The 24,979-nt window shown below is 36.9% G+C and overlaps 1 protein-coding gene across 7 annotated transcripts in view; it reads left to right on the forward strand.

The window, feature by feature from the left end:
- Positions 1–24,979, forward strand: part of zmym2 (zinc finger, MYM-type 2) — a 142,377-nt gene that overhangs the window by 21,147 nt on the left and 96,251 nt on the right. For all 7 annotated transcript variants that reach the window (XM_069891338.1, XM_069891339.1, XM_069891340.1 and 4 more), the window contains one exon: positions 3,684–4,782. In XM_069891338.1, coding sequence (XP_069747439.1) covers positions 3,732–4,782 — 1,051 coding nt within the window. In that variant the 5' untranslated portion in view covers positions 3,684–3,731. The remainder of the gene's footprint in view (positions 1–3,683; positions 4,783–24,979) is intronic.

A 24,979-nucleotide genomic window follows, 5' to 3' on the forward strand; every position in this document is an offset into this window, starting at 1 on the left:
AAATGAGGAACAGCTTGGAAAATTTATAAAAACTTGGGTAAAATGTTCATCTTAATAACATTAATTCATTCAATTAAGACCACGGAGCTAGACTTAACATAATTCATTAAAGTAAGAAAATTCTCTTTAAACAAATTATTAGCTTTTAGTAATAGTAACATCTAAGTGGTTAATCATCTGAGATGGTAAAATGCTGTGCCTTGCTGTCAGACCAGACAAAATAAATGCTAGAAAATTATCACCTTAAAGCTTGCAGTTTTGAATTTGGTGTCAAGATTTGGTAGGTGTAGAATAGAACTTGGACCAAAATTGTCATACATGTCTCACAAAAACGGTAACAGATCAGCAATATCTTGCCACTTGTGGGATTGATAACATTGTACAGTTGGTTTAAGATTCAAGATTCCTTCACTGTCATGTAATAAAACAGGTGCAATAGTACACAAAATTTGCCTTAATCTGCTGTAAGACAGACAAGGCTTCACCATCAGCTGAAATTGCTGGGTAGAGAAACTAAAAAGAAATCTTCAGTCACCAAGTTTCCATAGATCACACATGTCAAACTCTGGCCCGCGGTCCAAATTTGGCCCGCGATATAATTATATTTGTTCCGCAAGATCATATTAAATATATATTAGAGTTGGCCCGCTGGCCGTCGTGCCAGTACAGCGCATGCACACTGAAGGTGAAAATGAAGATGCCGGAGGTGTGGAGGGATCTCAGAGTCCAGAATCCCGGGGATCGGAGTGCTGCATTCAGCCCGCCCGGCTCCCGGACACATAGACGCGGCTGGAGTTGGGGACCATCCTTGCTGGGTCTGCGCTTCAGCGGCGACGCCGGACTGAATGTCTCGTTGGCGATGCCTTCCCCTCGCTCCGTGCGCGGCGGACCCTGCCTCCCGCTCCTTTTGTTGGAGACAAGCCCGGCGCCGTGAGATCGCAGTTTAATCCCTCTCCAACCATGGGAGGGGGGGTGGGAGCAACGCGCTCTTCTCAGCCAATTCCTCCACCGCCCCGGACGCCGGCGTTTCAACGGGGGGTTCGGGTGCCTTCGTCAGGCGACCGACCTGTTGGTCCAAGACAAGGGGAGAGCGTACAAACTCCACACAGACAGCACCTGAACTCGGGTGAACGTGGAGCTGCGACCCCACATTCCACATCAGGGCTGTGTGTAAGATTGGGAGCAGTGAGATGGAAGCTTATTTTGTTCCTGTGATTTAAGCCTTTCTTGGGGTGGGGGGGTATTTCTCTGACCACTTGCCTAACAATTAACCTAATCAGATGTGGAGTTACCAGAATGCAACAGTTCTCAACCTTTTTCTTTCCACTCGCATCCCTGTGCCATTGGTGCTGTGTGATTAGTAAGGGATTGCTTAAGGTGGTCTGTGGGTGGGAAGAAAAAGTTTGAAGACCACTGCTTTAATCATCCCTCATTGACTTGTCATGTGCACGGTTTCAGAACGCTAAAGGAAATAGGCCAATGACAATTTTTCTCAAGCAAAATATTTTAGTAACAATTGGGTCTAGAGCAGTGATTCTCACCCTTTCCTTCCCACTCACATCCCACCTTAAGCAATCCCTTACTGATTACAGAGTTCCGATGGCATAGGGCACACATGTCAAACTCTGGCCCGTGGGCCAAATTTGGCCCGCGATATAATTATATTTGGCCCGCAAGATCATTTCAAAAATGTATTAGAGGTGGCCTGCTGGCTGCTGTGCCATAGCGCATGCACAGTAATACAACAAATCCCAGAATGCATTGGCGTCACCCTGCTAATCGCCCCCACCTCCTCTGTTTACGTTGCAGGGTCTCACCGTGGACTCTGGTTTTGGGGCCTTGCCTGGTGTCAGGGGAAGCCAAGGCTGCTTCCCAGCGCCCAGAACCGGAGGCCTCGGGCCTGACCTCGCCAGGACCGTTGCCCACTCCCCCTCCCTGCCGCAGGCCGATCCGCCGAGATGCCGTCCTGCAGCGAGAGCCCGCAAACCCCACCCTCCCGCACACAGGCCTGAGTAAGGATTATGAACTTTAATCTCAGGATAAAACGATCCTCCAATAGTTTCATGTCACATTGATAAATATATTTCTGGTTAAAAATGGTCCTGCACCTGGATACAAGCTCATTAGGCATAAAACTTGAAAGGTGTGTAAATCAAAGGATATCTGTACCAATGGAAAAAGGGCATGGCAAATAACCCTGCTAGAGTTCATGCCCACAATCAGTCACCCATTTGATTGTTTCAGGAATCATGTTATTCTCCCACATTCTCAATAGCCCTCAGATTTTACTATTCGACAGCATACTAGCAACATTTGACAAATCCTCTATAGAGAAATATTATTTATTGAATATTTTATTTCTCATTTGTTAATGCTTCTGGAAAGAGTTTATCCAAAACTATTATTAAACATTTATTTTAATAAGAAAAAGTTTAACATTATATATGTTGAAACATGCAGATGTTGAAAATTTTCAATAAATATTTAGTTCGGCCCTCGACTTAGTCCAAGTTTTTAATTTTGGCCCTCCGTGAATTTGAGTTTGACACCCCTGCCATAGATTCTCCTCCAGAGCCTCTGCGACCATACAGTCTCTAGTCTAAACTATTCACAACCAGAGTTCCAGATCAGAACCTCCAATACAATCAGGAAGCCTTCAGTGCCCTCAGGAAGCTCTCACATCCCTGTACTCCTTCAGTCAGTCTCCAGCAGTCCACAGTCTTGTGCGAGTCCGTGACTGCAGTTGCCAGCAGCCTGCTGTTAAAGTTTCATCTTGCTTCAGACCACTAAATAAATTTCAGGACCATAACATTATTAGTTTTGCAAAACTCAAGAACTCCCCATTCCCCCTCTCTTCCTTGTATCTCTGTCTGCTTTCCTCCAGCTCTCCAGCCCCTTTCCTCTTTATTCAGAGAGGTATCCTTCTCCCCCCACACCCCTCCCCACTGTTTTCTGTTGTGCTTTCCCTGCCTTGTTATTACCTCTTGCCAGTGTTCCATCCCACCCACTTTTTTTATTCAGGTGCCTGCTTACATTTTGCTCATACTTTGATGAAGGGCTCAAGCCCATAACATTGGTTATGTATCATTGCTATATAAAATATGTTCTTTGATCTGCTGGGTTACTCCAGCATTGTGTTTTGCCATATTAGGTAATTTCAGTCTCATTGAAGAGAATTCCAGATTTTCATTGGATCATCCTGAATTTTTTTCTAGTATTGTATCCCATGATTTTTGGATTTTAATTCCAATAATTGAAAATGGGAATCAAATCCTTGTTTTACTTTTGATCTATTATTTTTTGTAATTAATATTCATTTGTGTTGATCATGATTGTAAATATTTCACTGCCGCCTCCTGGTTGATTTTTATTCTGCCTATATTGTGAGTGCATCAAATATGGTTGTATATAGTCTGCTGTGTATGATCCAGACATAAAAACAAACATCTTAATGGACTCTTTTTCAATGTAAAAGCTTTTGTTTAGCATTTACAAAATGTTATGGGTGGAAAGGTGTGTGTTCTAATGTTCAATAATGTTTTATAATAAATAGATTAATATTATGAGGACAATTAATAAATTTAGTTCAAAATAAAGAAATTCACCTTGACTATTTTGATTTAAAACTGTTGGTAATTTCTTCCAGTAATGAAATAACAATATTTCTTTTTTTTTTAATGCAGCTAATACTTCAAGCATGACTATTTGAGAATAATTGGGAAGCTATAGGTATGACTTCAGCACCGGAAGATAATTATATTAATCAACAGAAATACTTCGGAGTTGGAGGAGTGCGTGGTGATCATAATATGTCAGCTGCAATCTCAAATTCAGCCATAGCATTTGATGGCTCTCAAAATTTGAGTGATCTTCTTAAAGGTAACTCTCACTCCCTGTGGAAACCAGTAGAAGGCAACATAACCTATTCCCAGACTCAGAAGGATGGTGAAGATGATGATGATGTGGTCTTTATTGAACCTACCTTGTCCACAAATAGTTCTGCAACCTCACAAGTAAATAAAAGCAACGTCTCACTTGCAGTGTTTCAAAATCCAGAATCCATAGGAAATGAAATGATTTCACCACTGGCTCCTGTAGGAAAAGATTTTGCATCTTCAGTGGAACCCATCATAATTGATGATGAAGAAGAAGGAAACTCTGAGCTAGGAAAAGTTGACAGCATTAACACACCTGAAAAATGTAATGAAAGAAATGGATTTGTTGAACCAACTGGAATTGATTTTTCATCGTCTGAGTTGGGCAATCAAAAAGTTGGTTTGCATAATGTTGATGTCCAAATCATTGATAATCAGAGTTTGCTTTGTACTTCAAATTTGGTGAATAATGATTTAAATTGGGAGGGTCGGACAAGGATAAAGGAGGCTGACTTGAATGAATGCCATTCTTTACACACAACGTTGATTTCAAATCCTAGGAGAGAGAATGCCACGTCCACAAATGGAGGGGAAGCATCAAATCATGGTATAAGTACTGAGCCTGACTCTGAGATACAGATAACCTGTGTCACGACTTTAGATGCTAGTTCAAAGCCAGTCATAAGTGAACCACCAACACAGTGTTCTGGAGGAATGGATTTAGATTTAATGATTTGCAATGTAACATCTCTTCAAGATCAGAAATTCGAAGGTGCAAATGAGGGAAATCAGAAACAACCTTTTCAAACTGGCATAGGAGCTTCTAACTCTGATAGTATTTTGGATGGTGCTGGAGAAGGATTAATGAATGGAGAGTCTGTTCTTTTGACGACACAACACAAACTCGGTGAGTACGTTGAAAAGTAAATGTATGTTCACAGATGAGCAACTCTTGAATACTTTTAGCTCTAATGACTCAGTTTAAGCTGCTTCAAAGTCAGAATCAAATGAAATATTCATGGCTAACAGGATGAGAGGACTTGGGCTTAATTGGACCTGAATAGGGTTGTGGGTTGGAGAATGGAGCTGATGTTTCAGAAGATGGGAAATAAAGTGGATAGATGGAAAGAAGAGTGATGGTTAGGAAAAAAGCACCAGATGGTTGTTAAAATGTTGTTTCAAGGTCATAACCAGAGTGTTGATTTGTGAAGGTGGGGAAAGTTAGAATATTGAATGCTCAGGAAACCTCTTCAATATTCAGTTATTGAATAGACTTAGAAGTGATTTGGTGGTGAGTAAATGGGATGCTCTGAGACTGGCATATACCTGCTTTGTGAGCACAAATTGTATGAGTTCATTAAAGGCCTAGCAACGAAATTCTTACCAAATTTCAACATCTTGGTGAGTTGAAGCCAGACAGCTAGTTTACATGGGTTGCGTAATAAGTAAACATGTGTGTGGCTATTCATGTGTGAGTTTATAGTGTGACACTGCTAACAAAAAGTTTGCTTGTGAAAAGATAACAAATAATTATTTAAGGCTGTAGACCAGCATTCTTTCTTGAGCCCCTCCCTGGCTACTGTATAATTCTCTTGAGCTCTTCCTGACTATTTGCTTCTGAATCTTTATGCTACTTTCCTCTTGATTAGCTCTCCCATTTGTCGACCATGATTCCTTTACCATACTATCTTTTCTCTGTCTCAGTGGAACAAACTTATTCATTATCCTTGCACAAGTGGTTCTAAACATTCTCCTTATTTCTGCTGTGTATTTTTCTGAAAATCTGTTCCCAATTTACTCTCTCTAGTTCTTGTCTTATCCCATTGTAATTAGTCCTTCAACAAATAAGTACTTTAATGTTTTGTCTATTCCTATCATTGTTCATACCTATGCTAAAGGTCAAGGAGCTATGGTCACTGTCTCCGAAATGCTCACCTACAAAAAGATCTGACATCTCACTAGGTTCATTACCAAGTACTAGATCCAATATGGCCTCTCCTATAGTTAGCGTCCACATACTTGTTAGGAATCCTTCTTGGGCACCCCTGACAAATTTTGGAGCTACTTCCTCCCATTAGATGTTTGATCTAATTTAGCACCTCACTACTGTAATCATACACACAAGGATGGAAAATGTGGCTGGTTTGAAGATGAAAATAGTTAATGTTTACTTCTGCCAAAGATGTCATGGACAAATGCATATACAGCACATAAATTGGTGAGGATGAGGTCTGGAACAAATTCTTAATGTTGTTTTGCTCACTTCTTGCTGTGGGCACAGTCTGGTAGTTTTATCTTTTGGAAGGTTAATGGCTTTGTTAGTGGTGGTGGTACTAAATCTCTTGCTGGGCTTGTTGCATTCCCCCACCCAGAAAACATTCTGTGCCTTTGCTACTTTCATTGCTTCTTCCAAGTGTTGTTCAATCTGAAGTGCACATTCATCAGCTGAAGGTTGATGATGGTTATCAGGAGTGGGGAGGGGGGGTTTTCCTTCTCATTTTTGACTTGATGCTATGAGGGTTTGTGTCGATGTGAGAATGGTGATGTTGGGTTATTCTCTGGCAACTGTATACCACTGTACTATTACCTTTTGATAGAATAGAGATCTGGTAGGTTGTGTACAAAGTATGATTCTATAAAGACTGTGCTTAACCAGTCTGTGGGAAGTGTTTCCCAGCTTGGTCCCAATGTGTTGTGAGGAGGATATGACAAGTTAAATCCAGATTTGGTGGTGATCTGTCCAATTTTATCTTCATTTAACAAAAGGGGTTGTTTATCCATTTCAAAGTGTGGTCATGAGTTCATCACATTGATGCAGTTCTGGAGTTGCACATGGTCCTTGACGGTAAGGTCAGCTTATTTCCTTCCTTAGTCCTTTTATGGTAATTAAGTAGCTTTGTGATCATTACAAATAATTTTATTAAATAATGACTGAATTTAAATTCCACAACTACCATGGTAGATTTGAACTTGCAATCTCTGGATTGTTTGCCCAAGTCTCTGGGTTACAGGTCTGGTAACTTAGCCACTGCCATCCAGAAGGATAGATTGGGGTACTGAAAATGCAGTGCATTTGGAGTTCCAAAATACAATCGATAAAGTGCCACAGGAGAGAGAATTGTACAAAATTTGGTCCCATGTGGGTATTAATACAAGAGCATGAGCTGATGGCTAGTTGAAAGGATGCTTAACAAATAGGAAAAAAGGAACATGTTTTTGATTGACAGGCTATATTTAATTGAGCTCCATGAGGGTCAGTACTTGGGTTCAGAAATGTGCAATCTCTTTCAAAGAAAGCAAACTTTCGAGTATCAAAATGGGAGGTTAGTGAGGGGTAGAGAAGATTGTGCATTATCTATTCATGAGATGTTGAGTGGATCTAAATATTGTGTTGGAATGTGTTTAGAAGAGGCAATTTCATTGAAATGCAGAAAATTCTTGAGGGGCATGACTGGAAGGTCTCAGAATATGAGAGTGGCAATTGGGACTGAAAGAATAGCTCTGCCATCTGTCAAACTTGTCTTATAAAGTTCATACCCATTCGAAGATGTTTCAATTAAAATTCCTTAAAAGCAACTAAAAACATTCCTAAAAAGCTTTTAAATTAAAACAATTCCAAAAGAAATTAAAGCGTGTTATTGCAATTATTCTTTATTTAAATGAATACAGTCTCTCTGGTAAATGTCAACTAGTTGCTTCTAAAATCCAGCCCATTGCAGCAACATTCAATGACCAGATGAAGCAGACAAGCTCGATTAGCATTATAATATGGCAATAGTTTAACAACTATAAGTAAATATGTACACTAAGAACACAGCATTTAAATTAAATTTGTATACTAAATAGAATACTAGTTGATTTCTTGTGAACTTGGAATATCCTTCCTATTGATGTGCCAATTGTCTCTGACTCTTCAGCCATTCATGCAGACCATTTTTCAGGAGGCACACAGGGGCTTGCAACCAGGCTTCACAGGAAACTGCGTGTGGGTGCTCTCACAGTTGAAGACGAGGTCACATTTATTCTCGTCTTTCTAATCCCTGGATTATTTTAGCCTGTATTTACTGGAAATGACTGTTGAATTAGGTGAGCCATTGAGGCCTTTATTTTTTTTAATATTTTTATTAATTTTCCACAAAAAGAGGAATAATATATAGAATTCTCCTTGAAAGAGACCCTTGAATATAACAATCAAGTACATTCAAATTAATTCAACATTTCCATATATTGACTGTTACATTGAGTAAGAAAATAAAAAGTTAATGCATAAAACAAAAATAAACAATCCAACTCCTATGGGGGGAGAGGGAATAAAAAAGATTTAAAAAAAAAACCCAAAAAACAAAAACAATTGGTCAATCCATTCTGAGAGCAATTTCAAAGTAAGTAGAAAAGAGATTCTTCCTGAGTAAACACAACACACTTGTGAGGTGGGGGGGGGGGGGGGGAACAAACTGGAAGTGGTTCAATTTTGTTTATTAGTTTGAGTTGTGCAAAATTATTGAGTAAACGGTCGCCAGGTTTTTTTGAAGTTAAAGGTAGTATCAAATGTCCGATTTCTAATTTTTTCTACATCTAAGCATGACATAATGGAGGAAAGCCATTGAAGTAAAGTAGGCGATTGCAATATCACCATTTGAGTAATATAGCTCTCCTTGCCATCAATGCTGAAAAGGCTACTATCCTTTTGGCTGAAACAGGTACAAAGCCTGATTCCCAATACTGTGATCCCAAAAATAGCTGTAGTAAGTTTGGCTGTAAATCTAGGTCCAACACTTTTTTTTTTTTTGAAGACTTTATTTAAAATTTTATAACATGAATACAATAGAGAATTACATTTAAAGAAAAATTTAAAAAAAAATTAAAATGGTATGATTACAATATTACATCAGAAAACTACACAAAATCCCCCCCCCCCCGTTAATTGTAACACAATATTAGTAATCTAACTTAAAATTAGTCCATCCCTTCCCCCCACCCCCCAAATAAAGAGTGAAGAGTTAATAAAATTAACAATATTATATATGGAAAAAAAATACCCACTTACAAAAAAAGAGATAAAACTTAACCTAAAAAAATTCTAACAACAAAAAATTTTTTTATCAATACTAAAATATCACGCTTAAACATATATTTAAATCAAACTTAAATGCATATAATTAGCAAACGGAGTCCACTTTAACTTATAAAAGGACATCCTATCCTGAATTGAAAAAGATATCCTTTCCATAGTCAAACAAAATTTCATCTCCAAATACCACTTATCTAAAGTTAGTATATTTTTATCTTTCCAAGTAAGTGCTATACATTTCTTAGCCACGACTAAAGCTAAATAGATAAAGGAAATCTTATAATCCTCTAAACCTAAATCAATTAATGATTGCATGTTCCCGAATTAAAAATATATCAGGATCTAATACAAGATGGATATTATATAAACTGTTAAAAATAGATTGAATACCTTTCCAAAACTGTTCCAATCGATCACAAAGCTAAACAGTATAGAAAAAAGTATTGGCCATCTGATCACATCGAAAACAAGAGTCCAACTTACTAAGACCAAATTTTTTTAATTTCTCCGGCGTTAAATATAGCTGATGAATAAAATTATAATTAATCATCGCTAGTCTAGCGTTAATTAATTTCCAAATACTATTCTGACAAATTTCCATCCAAGCTTCTTCAGCTATTTTATTCCTAAATCTTTTTCCCATTTCAACTTGTCTTTATCCCAATCTTTTTTACTATCAATTTCTTGTAAAATACAATACAAATCAGATATATATCCCTTTTTTGGTATTGAAAGTACATATTCTTTAAAACTAGATTTGGGTAATAAAATCATATGTCGACCACAAAACTGTTTTACAAAAGATCTTAATTGATAATATACAAATATAGAATTTCCACTAATACCATATTTCCTTTGTAATTCGTCAAAGGAACAAAAACAACCCTCAGAAAAACAATCAGATAAATTTTTTATTCCCTTCTTTTCCCATTGTTTCAAAGTGGCATTGGAGACCGTAAAAAGAACAAGTTGATTATTATATAATGGCAATCTTCCAGAATATATATTTTTAAGTCTCAATTTTTTAAGTTTACTTGTCCATAAATTCAATAAATGTTTCAATATTGGCACATCGTAAGTTTGTATTAAATTTTTATTCCATCGAAACAAAAACTCAAGAGGAAATTTTTCTAAAATAACCGCCATTTCTATCTTTACCCAACTAGGTGGGTTGTCCATATTCATTAATGCACTACGAAATTTAAATTGAGCTGCTTCATAATAATGCTGAAAATTCGGTAATCTTAAACCTCCAAATTGAAAATCCCACATCAATTTTCTCATTGCTACTCTTGGAAATTTTCCCTTCCATAAGAATTCTCTAATCGCTTTATATAAGTCCTTAAAGAAACTTTTTAAAAAAAAAAAATAAGGAATTGATTGAAACAGATATTGTATTCTAGGAAAAATATTCATTTTTATGGTATTAATCCTCCCTAGTAAACCCAAAGGTAGATCCCTCCACCTAATCAAATCTAATTTAATCCTTTTTATTAAAGGTAATTAATTGAGTATAATTCTTGAAATTTAATATTAACATTAATTCCTAAATATTTAATTTGTGTAGTCCACTTCAAATTTGTAATATTTTTATACACTGAATAATCATCTTTACAAATTGGCAAAATTTCACTTTTAGCTCAATTTACTTTATAACCAGATAATTGGCCATAAATTTCTAAACATTCTTGAATTGCAGGTAAAGTATCCGGATCCACCAAATATAATAAAACATCATCAGCAAATAAATTAATCTTGTATTCCTCATTCAGAACTCTCATACCTTTAACATTTTCATTTTGACGTATTAATTGTGCTAAAGGTTCAATAACTATAGCAAATAAAGCAGGTGACTCCGGACATCCTTGTGTAGTAGATCTTGTCAAAGTAAAAGATTCTGAAATTTGGCCATTAACAGCAATTCTAGCCTTCGGGCTATATAAAGCCTTTATCAATCCAATAAATGAAGTAGGTCCAACACTTGAGGTAAAGTTTGCCACTGAGTCCTTAAGACCTCAGTACATGATTTTGTCTTTCTCCAGCAGCCATAGGAGTAGGCAACCCATGCATGGCCATCTATTGACATTTCAGGCTTCCCCATAGTGCCCAAACAAACTGGACTTGAGTCCTTGTAGATCTGCCTAGAAATTTTTGTAAACTTTGGCAATGAGCCTGGATAGTCTCTGCAGTAATCCTCTATCTCAATCAACATCTTGAGACCCCTTCAGTGAATTTTGGAACATGATTTTTCCTTTGGAATTTGCCTGGGAAGTTGTGCTGTCCAATAGTTAGAAGAGTCCTTTATTTATGAACCTATAACTTAAAGTCAACTGATGAGCTGTCAGCTACATATTTTAATGCTGACAGGTGAGAAATTTTAGCTTTTTGGTGTTGCTTGTTATTTTTGAAACCGCATAGTGTCATAGTTTTGCAGCACAGAAACCGGTTCCTAGACCCAAGTTGTCTTATCCATACATGTCCCATTTCCCTTAGTTTGGTCCCTGTCTCTAAACTTTTCCTATCCATATACTTGTCTAAATGTCTGTTAAATGTTGTAATAGTATCTGCCTCTGGTAGCTTGTGCTTCAAAACAACCACCCCTCAAGTCCATTTTAAATCTATGCCTTCTTCCCTCTCTGGAGGGGGAAAAAAGGCTCCTTATTTACCTTGTCGATCAATGATGATGATTCATTTTATTGTCCTTGTACCAATAAACTACCCAATAGAATACAATCAGCATTGACCAGAACTTTTAAAAAAAATTGTGCTATATGCATTGCAATAAAACATGTGCAACTAAAACTAACAACACTTTTCTACAATGAACTGTTTAAAAAGTAAAAGGCTCCTATAGTATCTGCCCATTGTGAGAAGAGTGAATAGTCTATGATTTGGATGTATTGCATCTTTAATATTGTTTCTCGCTCTGCCCAGACATAATTCTGTATAGATGTTTTTAATGGTAGACAATTGGATTCCTATAATCCATTGGGCAGTTTTCACTTCCCACTGGAGTGCCGAGCAATCTTGTACAATACAATTCCCATACCATATTGAACTACCATGTGTTAGCTTGTTCTCAATTTTGCATCTACAGAAATCCAACAGTATCCTGGGACCGAGATGTATCTTTCTCATACTCCTCAAAAAAGTAAAGATGCTGTTGTGCCTTTTTAATCAGAATTTAAAAATTCAAGGACTAAGTGAGATTTTCATAGATATGAACATAAAGGAATTTAATACTTGGTAAACGCTCCACCACCACTCCATTAATGTAAATCGGGATGTGAGTGTGGCTTCTGACATGCATGAAGTCCACCATCTCCTTGGTCTTCTGAGTGTTAACAGCACATCACAAGGCCAGGTGCTGAACCTCATCCCTATAAGCTGTTTCATCATCCCCTTTGATGAGGCCTACCACTGTGGTGTCATCTGCGAACTTGATTATTAAATTTGTACTATACATAGGAATGCAGTCGGAGGCAAAGAGGAAATACAAAAGGGGCATGCTGGTATTCAAGGTAAGAATGGAAAAGAAAATATTTCCCAACTTAACAGATTGAGGTCTGATTTTGTAAACCTTGAGGTCCTTCCTGCCAACGTAGAAAAGTTTTGGCAATTCAAGTCTTCTGGTTCTGGTAACATTCTCAAAATCTTTTATTCACCATTTCCAGCTTAATGATATCTTTTCTATAGCTTGGTTACAAAAATTGCACTCAACAGCCCAAGTGTGGTATCACCAGCATCTGGGTCAGCACACTGAGGCAACAATGTGTCTACTTTTATTTTTGGGAAAATTTTATTTTCCATTTGCATCAAATATGAACGTGTATTTCTTCATCTTGAATAATACATTACAATAAAACAGATGCAAAAAATACATAATTTTGTTTTTATCCCCCATCTCTGCCCCCCCCCTGAAAATGTAAGAAAGCACACCTCAATATATACTATTTATATTTTGTAACATGTTAATTCTTTCTTAAACCTATTAATTGGGAGGATCATTGGAATAAAAAAAATTGAAACTTAATACAATACAATCTTGTAAAGCAGAAAGAGATACAAGACATACACGACAGAAATATTATGTTTGGGTCTAACAGATTTCTATCACAAAATCCATATATGGTTTCTAGATCATATAAAAATTTTTCTGGTTGATTCCTTAAATTATAAGTAATTTTTTTCTAATGGTATACAATTTTGTATTTCCACATGCCATCTATCCAACCCTACAATATTGTCTGACTTCCACATTACTGCTATACACTTCTTTGCCACCCCTATTGCTACACTCAAAAACTTGTGTTGATATTTATCTAATTTCAATTTAGTGTTTATTTCATATAAATCACCAAGCAGAAATATTCTGGGATATTTTGGTATTTGCATCTTCATAATTCATCCCATTAATATTCTCAAATCTTCCCCAAATTTTTCAACTTTTCTACACAAACAAACTGCATGCAGTTAAGTTCCTATTTCCTTATTACATCTGAAATATTTATCAGAAAAATTTGAATTTAGTCTATGTAATTTATAGCTGGTACAAAAAAATTATATTGTACCATTTGATATCTGGCATTGATTGTATTGGTTACACTCTTGTGACACAATCTTGACCATACCTCTTCTAGAATTTGTATATTTAAATCTCTTTCCCACCTTTGTTTTCACTTGTATAATTCCTTTTTCTGCATTGTGTCTTGTAGTTTTATATATGTTATTACCAACTTTCTCTATAAATGTGTCGGTTATTAAATACTCAAATTGACCCTGCTCTGGAAATCTAAAATTGACACTTAACTTTCTTAAATATGATTTGAGCTGATAATGAGAAAATAGTATTATTTGATTATATTGTATTTCTTTCATTTGTTCAAAAGTCAGAAAAAAAAAACAAAAACCGATCTTTTATCCTCTTTATTCCCATGATTATGCCAAATATCTAAAAAAGGATAAGTGGGTTCTGCTTTAATATGATCTTGGCTATTTGATAGTTCTTTATTCCTCTCTCCATATGGATTCCATTCTATATCTTAAGTAAATGCTTTAGAATTGGTCTCTATTTTCCCTTTCAAAAGTTCTTCATGCCATTTGTACAAAAAGTGTTCTGGATTAATTTTTTCTACTTTATTCATTTTAATCTGTATCCATGCTGTCTTTTCCCCAGTTTGATAACAGGAGGATAAAAAATCTTAATTGAGCTGCTTTATGATAATAATTATTAAAATTCAGCAATCTTAGTCCTCCCTTATCAAATTTTCATGTCAGTTTTTCAAGGCTAATCTTGACATTTTATCTCGCCAAATAAATTTTCCTACATTTTAATACTTGAAAAAAATTTTGTTGGTACAGGGATTTGTAATGATTGAAATAAATATTGTATCCTTGGAAAAATATTCATCTTTGCACAATTTATCCTTCCTATTAAAGTTATTGGTAAATCTTTCCATCTTTTTAAATCCTCACTAATTTTTTAAATAATGGTAAATAATTCAATTAAATAAATTATTTAAATTCCTGTCACTTTTTCTTCCTAAATATTTAATTGCTTCCTTTTGCCATTTAAACTTCATCACCTGCTTGCTTTGAGTATAGTCCCCACTATTCATAGGCATCACTTACTCTTCTACATTAACTTTGTAGCCTGATATTAAACCATATTCTGCCAATCAAACATTTATTTTCTTCAATGATATTTCTGGTTTTGTAAGATGTAACATCACCTGCAAATAAACTAATTTTATGTTCTTTATCTTCTATCTAAAAACCCTTGATCTCATTATCACTTCTTATCACTTGCAATGTAAATGAGAATAGTAATAATTGGCAGCCTTACCTGGATGATATTTCTAATAGAAAAGGCTTAGATATTTGCCTATTTGTGACCACCTTGGCTTTTGGATGATTATACAAAACTCTCATCCAATTTATAAAAGTATTTGGAATTCCAAAAGCATTTAACTCGTTAAATAAAAATCCCATTCTAATCTATCAAACGCTTTTTCTGCATCTAGAGCCACCGCAACTACTGGTATCTTTTTGGGCTACATTTAATAAATATAAATATATAATATTGTCTGCAGATCTTCTATATTTAAAAAAAGTCAATTTGATCCATATTTATCAATTTAGGTAAACATTTAGCTAATCTATTAGCTAATATTTTGGATCCAATTTTATAATCTGTATTTAATAATGATATTGATCTATAAGAAGATGGTAACAAAGGATCTTTCCTTTTTTTTGGAATACCTTATTTTTTTATGTTTTAAACGATTCTGGTACATCATAAAAATCTTTTATTTGATCCAATAGCTCCATAAAATCAGGAATTAATAACTCTTTGAATTCTTTATAAAACTCCGGAGAGAAACCATCCTCTCCCGGAGCCTTGTTATTTGGCAAAAATATCAGTGTCATATTTCAACATCCAAGGAATTCAATAATTCAATTTTTTTCCTCCTTATTCAGGTAATATATCATTGTCATGGTCCATCCCTTTGCGAGCAAAGATGAACACAGTGCCTTGTAGTTCTTCTGCCCTCATAGAACTTTTTGTAGTTGTTGGCACATTGTGATGTGCCATTGTGAATCGCAGAATGCCATGCAGTGATTTTTTTTTGTGAGGTCCTCCCAGTCAGTATGGTTGACATGAATGACTAGAGATTGTGCTTGATTATGTCTTTGTAACGAAGATGTGGCCAGTCCACTGCAGGCAGTGAGTGCGGATGATTGAGTAGAGGTCCATACTTCCAGTCTTCTCCAGGATCTGAGGCAGCGGAAATGGAATGTGTTAAGGCGTTGTTCTTGCTTTCTGTATGTGACCCAGGATTCACAGCCATAGAGAAGAGTACTCAACATGCAGGCCTCATAGACGCTGATCTTCAACTTGGTGGAGAGGTGGCAGTTATTCCACACGCGAGCACAGAGGCATCTGAAGGGAGTGGATGCTTTTCCCAGGCGTGTGTCCAGTTCTGCGTCAAGTGAGTTCGTTGTTGTCGTGGTGGATCCCAAGTAGCAGAATTTTTCTACGTTGTCGAGCACTGACCCATTGATGGTAATTGATGGAGTGTCGTGGGTTTGCTGGCTAAAGACAACAGTCTTGGCCAGGCTAATTTTCAGACCAAATTCAGTGCAGGCAGATGCAAATGCATCGCACAAATAATATAATGCAATAGATATTCGTCTACTTTTTTTTTCCCTTCCTTCAGAGATTTAGATTGATATAGCTTTTTATAAAAATTCCTGAAATCATCATTAATTTCCTGCATTTTATAGGTAAGTTGACCAGATTCTCTCTTTGTTGCAATTTTTGTTCTTGACAATTGTTCCTTTTTTAATTTCCACGCTAAGACTTTATGGGTTCTATCCCCAAACAATATTTCTGTCGTGTATGTCTTGTATCTCTTTCTGCTTTATAAGATTATTGTATTAAGTTTCAATTTTTTTGATTCCAATAATCTTAGTTTCTCATCATTTTTCTGAACATGCAATTCCTTTTCTAAATACAATACCCAACTGCGCTGGGTAGGTCACATCTCTAGAATGGAGGACCATCACCTTCCCAAGATCGTGTTATATGGCGAGCTCTCCACTGGCCACCGTGACAGAGGTGCACCAAAGAAGAGGTACAAGGACTGCCTAAAGAAATCTCTTGGTGCCTGCCACATTGACCACCGCCAATGGGCTGATATCGCCTCAAACCGTGCATCTTGGCACCTCACAGTTCGGCGGGCAGCAACCTCCTTTGAAGAAGACCGCAGACCCCACCTCACTGACAAAAGACAAAGGAGGAAAAACCTAACACCCAACCCCAATCAACCAATTTTCCCCTTGCAACCGTGTCTGCCTGTCCCGCATCGGACTTGTCAGCCACAAACGAACCTGCAGCTAACGTGGACATTTACCCCTCCATAAATCTTCATCCATCAAGCCAAAGAAAGATATCCTTATCCAATTGCTCTACTTCTCTCATATGCTTTTTCTTTATTTTAGATGTATAACATTATTTGTCCTTAAATAGGTCTTCATAGAGTCCCATATAATAAATTTGTTACTCAATGTTTATTAGTGTCTAGAAAAAACTTTGTCTTATAAATTGACAAAAATCTTTCCTCTTTAAAAGTGCAGCATTAAATCTTCATCTATAACCTACATTTTGTTCTTCCTCCAATATAATATAACTAAACGTGAATGGTCTGATAATATTCTTGCTTGATATTCAATCTTTTGAACTCTGGCTTGTAATTGTGTAGAGACTAAAAACATATCTATATGTGAATACATCTTGTGTCTAAAAGAATAAAATGAATAATCCCTAACATTAAATGAATCTTCCTCCAAATATCAATTAGCCTCGCCTCCATAAAAGTTGTCACAGTTTTAACTACTTTTTAACAATAGTTCCACTGGATCGGTCTAATTTCAATTCAAAAGTAAAATTAAAATCTCCACCCATTATTATTTTTCCCTGTGCATTTGATAATTGCATAAAAATATCTTGTATAAATTTCCCATCATCTATATTTGGTGCATTTATATTCATTAATGTCCAATATTCTGAATAAATCTGGCAATTAATCATTACATATCTTCCTGCTTTATCTATAGTTGTATCCAATATTTTAATTGATAAATTTTTATTAATATAAATACTACCCTGGCCTTAGAATTAAATGAAGAAGACCATACGATTCTTTTTAACTTTCCATGTTCTATTTTAGTCAAATGAGTTTCCTGCAAAAAAGCTATATCCACTAAGTTTTTCACATATAACTTAGTAATTTTTTTCATTTTGTTGTATTCTGAATTCCATTAGTATTAATACAAATAATATTCAATTTTCCTGCCATTAAGTACCAATATTAAATCCTCTGTCCATCTATTGTTCTTCTCTCACTCCCATTATATTAATAACATGCGTTACAATGTCCTTAATCAATTCAGGCTCAAAAAGAAAAAGATAGAAAGAAGAACTAAGAAAAAAAAAGGAACCCCCTTTTATTTCCCTGATCTATTCAAGATTTGATCAAAATTACCCTCCTGCACATGACTTCAGAGTAGTTAGATCCATATTCCCTACTAACTCACTCAATATATTATACAATTCCTTGTTATATTCCTATTATCAATTCTGATTTCATCGTCAATCTTTTAAAATATATATAGATCACTTGTAGGTTAAACCCTCCTCACCATTTAAACTCTCAACGTTTTTTTTTCCAGTTACAGCAAAACTCCTTCTGTCATATAAACCGTTCAAATATCAGCAACCACCTGTCTTTTTCTTTCAGGCAATGAATTGGTATACATCTTTGCCTCATTGGGATCCCTAAAAAGTCTGTTTCTCCCATCCGGGACAAAAACTTTCAAAACAGCTGGATACCTCAAGACAAAGGCATAGTCTTTCTTCCACAGCACATTTTTAACTGGATTAAACTCTTTCTTAACAATTCAAAAATTATGTTTGGATAAAAGAAAATCTTATTTCCATTGTAAATCAGAGATGATTGCCTTTCTTTGGTTTGCTTTGCTGCCAGCTCCAATATCTTCTCTCTTACTTAATATTGAAGAAATTTAACAAGTATTGGACGAGACCCTTGATCAGGTTGTGGCTTTGGGCTCGATGGGCTCTCTCACTCTCTAGGTCCCCTTGAAATTCAGCCTGTCCCAAAGATTCTGGTATCCAACTTTGCAAAAACCCTTTAATGTCTTGTCCTTCATCACCTTCTTTAAGTCCAAAAATCTTGATGTTATTCCTTCTACTAAAGTTTTCCAAAATGTCTATTTTTTTGCATTAATTGTTCAGTGTTTGCAGCAGCTTCAGCTTGTACTTTCTTCATCTGTTCTTTAATGCCTTGAAACTTGAACTTGTTCCTTTAATTTTTCCATCTATCACTTCAAATCTCATGTCCACCTGTTGCATTATTCTTTCATTTTTCTAACTTCATCTGCTAATGCCATCATAGACTGCTGAAAAGTCTCCATATACTTTTTAATTTCAGGTGCATACATAGCAATATCTGTAATTTTTTCCCTCTTCATAATTCCTTGTTCTGAATATTTTTCTTGCTCCTCCTGGTTTTCTTGTTCTCTGGAGCTGGAGACTTGAGGAATCTTTTTTTTATATATTAAAAAAAAAATTGCCTCCTTTGGTCTTCTGCACATGTGTGACGCCTTGCGCATGTGCAGAGACAGTTCTTCTCCCGATGTAGTTGGCCTTTGTTGGAGGAGACTCTGTGCTGCAGTGTCCAAGTGCTCCCCAGCTTCTGGCCTCTCTCCTTGAATGTTACAGACAGCTCCAGGCTCCTTCTTTATTTTGTTCTTTTTCATGTTCAGTTTCATGTGTCGCTGTAGCAGCTTTATCCTTTGGTGGCATGTTGATCTGTTCTGTGTACCTTTAAACACTTCTTTCTTCTATTTTATGTAACTTTTATAACCTCTTTTTGTCACTATTTTCCAACTTTATCGAGGAGAGTAGAGGCTGGTGTTGAAGCACATCAGCTCCTGTCTGAGCAGCAACATGGATCTGTTCCAGTGTGTCTACTGCAGCAACCGGTCTATGGCAGATGCCATCTTATTGGCTCTACTCAAAACCTTGGAACATCTGGACAGCAAAATACGCATGCAACAGGATGCCCTTTATCAACTACGCAGTTCTGCATTCAACACAATCATCCCCTCAAAACTGATCAGCAAACTCCAAGACCTGGGCCCCAATACCCAAATCAGTGAGGCTAGGTCAGAACATCTCCACAATCTCCATCTTTACAGGATCACCACAGGCCTGCATTCTTAGCCCCCTGCTCTACTTGCTTTACACCTATGACTGTGGGGTTCGGTACAACAAATGATACCATCTACCAATATGCTGATGATACCACAGTAGTGGGTCGTATAAAAAGGAGTGATGAGGCAGCATACATTAGGGAGATTGAAAGCTTTGTTAAAAATGTACCAACAACAACCTTGCACTAAATGTCACCAAAACCAAGTGATTGATTGTGGACTTCCAGGAAGGGAAAACCAGAGGTGTACAATCAAGTGATTATTGGGGGCAAATTTAAATTCCTGGGAGTCACCATCTCGGAGGAAAAATTGTGAAGAAAGCACATCTACACCTCTACTTCCTCAGAAGTTTTTGGAGGTTTGGTATGAATTTGAAAACCGTGGCAGACTTCTGTAGTGGAAATGTGCTGACTGGTTACATCATGGTCTAGTATGGGAGTACCAATATCTCTGAGCAGAAATCCCTGCAAAAGTTAGTGGACACAGCAAAACTCTCCCCACAATCAAGAAAATCTTCATGGATTGCTGCCATTAGGGAGAGGCAGAAATCATCAAGGATCCAGATCACCCAGGACCGGCTCTGTTCTCACTACTGCCATCAAGAAAAAAGTTTAGGTGCCACAAGACTCATAGGTTCGTGAATCGTTGCTACCCCTCCACTATCACACTTGTAAATAATAATCTTAATCATAGACTCATTATTTGCACATTATTACTGAGTATTTTCAGCAGTTTATCTTTCTATCTTTTTACATTTTTTTATATCTATACCATTTTTCATAACTTTATTCAGTTAGCGATAAGTAGAAATTCTGCCTGTCCTGCAGGAAAAAGAATCTCAGGGTGATATTTCATGTATGTACTCTTGACAATAAATTTCAACTTTGTCAAATATCACCCACACCATGCTGTCTATATGTGTTGCCTCTTCCTTGGAACAAAGTACCCATAGGTCTTTTCTGATTTACAAAACACTTTCCAGGGTCCTCCTATTCAACATGCATGCTCTGCATTGATTTAACAACCCAAGGTGCAAAGCCTTGCACTTATCAAATGAAACTCCATCTGTCATTCATTCTTTGGCCCATTTTTCCAGTTGATCAAAGCCCTGCTGTCATCTTAGCTTCAGCTACAACTTTACTGACCACTATATCACTAATTTTATTGTCAACTATAAACTTAGTAGCCACACTAACTATATTGTCATTAATACCAATGAGCAACAAACAGTACAGTGATTGCTTTGGCACCCCACTGTACATAGGCCTCCAAACTCAATAACAATCTTCCTGGAACACGCTTAGTCATTTTTGTCCAATTGACCAACTCCCTGGATCCCATGAGATCTGGCCTTCTGGACCAGCATTATGCAGGAATTTATCAAAGGTCTTGCCAAGGACCATGTAGGCAATATCCACTACTGTCTTTCTCACTCTTCTTGGTCATTTCTTTAAAAAAAAAATCAACATTCAAGAGAGACTATTTCCCATGCACAAACCCATATTGACTTTCCCTAATTAGTCCCAGCTTTTCCAAATGCATGTGGATCCCATCCTTCAAAATTCCATTCAGTAACTACAGCACAGACATAATTCATTTACTATACAAACTTGGTCCACTTTTACTCCTTTCATTAAATAAAAAAAATGGCAATTTGCAAAGAAACATTCAATTCAAGTTTCTGACTGTATACATTCAACCAGAAAAAACAGTATTTCTCTGGACCAAAATACACAGCATGTATAATTTAAAATAATTATAAATACTTTTGAATTATTTACTCAGTTAAAGGATGCTTATCAAGTTCAAGTTTATTATCATCTGATTGTTCATATACAACCATAACAGAACAGCATGTCTTCAGACCATGGATCTCACAATATACTGTACATAGTGATCACATAAATAATCAAAATAAATATTTTTAAATATTTGGGATAATTTTCAGATACATGATGCTGTTCATCAATCTTGCAATCAAGCGCGTTACCAGAGCACATCGCCTCCAACGATATCCCAGTCCTCCAGCTACAAGCCAGGCACCAGCAATTAGAAAAAGTGTGCGAATGAGAGCCTGTGGCAGGGGGAAAAAAGATATTCCCCAGCCTGGCAGGCCTGATTTTTGATGCACCTGTACCACCCACTTGATGGTAGTAGGTCAAATAAACTCTGCACTGGATAGAAAGTGTTCTCATAAATTCTAAGCAATGCTACTAGAGAATGTTATCAATAGAGGAAAGAGAGAGGAGTGATCTTCTTGGCTGTTTTGATGTTCCTGAATTAACTTTTGGTGCATTGCTTTGCAGCTACCATAATCACATAATGATGCAGTCAGAGAGAGCACGCAGTTACGACTAGGCCATTGATAGGTAGTGGAGGATAGTTGACCTTTATCCTCCTGATGTCTACATCTTTGTCTTGTCTACATTTTGTTGTTTTTGCACCACTTTACGAGATCCAGAAGTTTCCTGGATGCACACTGGAATGTTCATAGGAGCATGGTGTTGAACATAATTATGCTTAACATCCATAATACGTTCTGTGATAAAGGATGTCATGCAATTTGGATGTTGTGCGAACAACGCATATACTTAGCAAAGCTATATTGGATGCTGCAGTGTACCTGTAATATTTTTGAAAGAAAATTAAACAGATAACACTGCAACACTCAAGAAACATGCAATATACAAGATTTGATGCTGTTGCCTACAAATCAAATCATGCACTGTTATATGGTTTGTAAGTAGAGGAGGTTCACATTGAAATAACAATAGAAAGGACAGGACATAGATATAAGCCAGTAATGAATGTTATGTGGCACATGACTGCTTCCTCATCTCATGTTTATATGTGCACAAATGTTGTAAAAATATTTAGAATACAGATGCTTGAGATGGAATTTTGCATAACTTTTTAGCCAACATAATTGTGCAAAATTATCCAAAACCCTTTGATTTGGTAGTATTTTTTTAAAACTTTCTACCAAACTTTCTCATTGGGCAAAATGATCATGTCCGGATAGATCACTGTAAATACATATACTTTCCATATGGTTTGATCTCTGACCCCAACTGAAAGCAGTCGTCCATCTCCCTCTCAAAGGCCTGCAGATCGCATATGTGTGTTACGCTCAGTTTTGATCATTACAGGAAAAATATGGTGAAAGTAGAGAGGAGCGGAAAGGATTAACGAGAGTGTTACGTGCCATGGGGGGAGGTTTAAGTTATCTATCTGGAGATACTGAGTAGGCAAGGTTGGTTTTCGCTTGAGTGAAGGAGGCTGAGAAAAGCAATGGATGATGTACAGAGGAATGAATAGTAATAATGTGGAGTTCACTACATGAAGTAGATGAAAGTGACATGTATAGATGCATTCAAAATTAGATTGGATAGGAGCAAAGAATGGAGTGAGAATGCCATTCATTAAATTTACATTATGTTGTATGGAATAGAGTATAAACACAGGCCTGAGTTGGTTGACTGCAAGTGAAATTTTGTGTGATATTGGGCCACTTGTTAATAACCAGGTTGATAATGAGAAATTCATGTTGGCTACTTGTTCAATTTGGTTGAATTTCAGATTTTAACTACTTCAATTGGAGATGCAGCCTCTGAACCATTTTGGTTGCAGATATTAAAGTTACCAATGAGCATAAATTGTGTACTCTTCCTTAACTGCTGGGTCCAAAGCTGTTCAGAAAGAGTACAGATCAGTACGTTTCAGATCATTTTAAATTGAGTAGGTCAACCAGACAGGGATGTCCACTGTCACCTTCCCTGTTTGCTTTGACCATAGAACCATTGGCAGAACTGATAAGAGGAGAACCTAGGATAAAGGGAATAAAAATAAAAGAGGAAGAATTTAACATTAGTTTGTTTGCAGATGACATTATAGTATATTTAACAGATCGAAATAAATCAATAAAAAGGTTATATATAACATTGAAAGAATATGGAGAAATATCAGGATACAAGGTTAATATCAATAAAAGTGAAGTGATACCAATGAACAAACTCAATTATACAAAATGTAAAAAAATATCCCTTTTAAATGGCAACCACAGGCTATATGGTACATTGGTATCAGGATAGATAACAATTTAAATCATTTGTATAAATTAAACTACTGTAGCGGGAGCCCCAAGCAAACAACAGAATCGCATGCAGCCACAGCAATTTAGCAAGTGCGTTACCAGAGCACATCGCCTCCAACCATATCCCAGTCCTCCAGCTACAAGCCAGGCACCAGCAATTAGAAAAAGTGTGCGAATGCGAGCCTGCGCTTTTTATGGCACCTGACACCTGAGGCTGGAAAGTGATGTCACTACCCCATCCCAGAAGGCTCAGAGGGAACTATAAAAGCTGTGGTTAAGCACAATAAAGGTACTGATTCCTGACTCCTGTCTTCAGTGTCATTTATTGCCACTTGTGTAAGGTAGGCCACTACACTACCAACCGTTAATTTTAAAAGAAACAAGATTTAGAAAACTGGAAAGATTTACCATTAACTGTAATAGGAAGAGTAAACTGCACCAAGATGAATATATTTCCACTGATACAATATCTATTCCAAACAGGAATTCCCTTGACAGGAAATTTTTTTATGAAACTGAATAAATTAATAAGAAAGGAGGATTGCAGTTTCCAAATTTCAAAAATTATTATAGGGCAGCACAATTGAGATATCTATCAGAATTTTATCAGACGGGAGAAAAACCAGATTGGCGCAAGGTAGAATTATACAAACTAGAGGAAAAGATCCCAGAACATTTACTTTATAAATGGAATGAGAAACTGGTGCAACTCAACAATTTACTAATACTACATCATATACTAAAAACATGGAAAAAAATACATCTAAAGCAAAAGATGATAAATTATCAAATACAGGTGCATAATCCATTATCTGGACATCTAAAATCCGGAAAGCTCCAAAATCCAGCAAGTGGGGATAGAGACTGGTAGGGCGAGTCGGGCGGGCGGGCGGGCGTGGGGCGAGAGACCGACAGCGCGAGTCGGGCGAGCGAGAGACCGACAGCGCGAGTCGGGCGAGCGAGAGACCGACAGCGCGAGTCGGGCGAGCGAGAGACCGACAGCGCGAGTCGGGCGAGCGAGAGACCGACAGCGCGAGTCGGGCGAGCGAGAGACCGACAGCGCGAGTCGTGCGAGCGAGAGACCGACAGCGCGAGTCGGGCGAGCGAGAGACCGACAGCGCGAGTCGGGCGAGCGAGAGACCG

Source organism: Narcine bancroftii, chromosome 7, assembly GCF_036971445.1.
Source record: "Narcine bancroftii isolate sNarBan1 chromosome 7, sNarBan1.hap1, whole genome shotgun sequence".
In the NCBI taxonomy this organism is placed as follows: Eukaryota; Metazoa; Chordata; class Chondrichthyes; order Torpediniformes; family Narcinidae; genus Narcine; species Narcine bancroftii.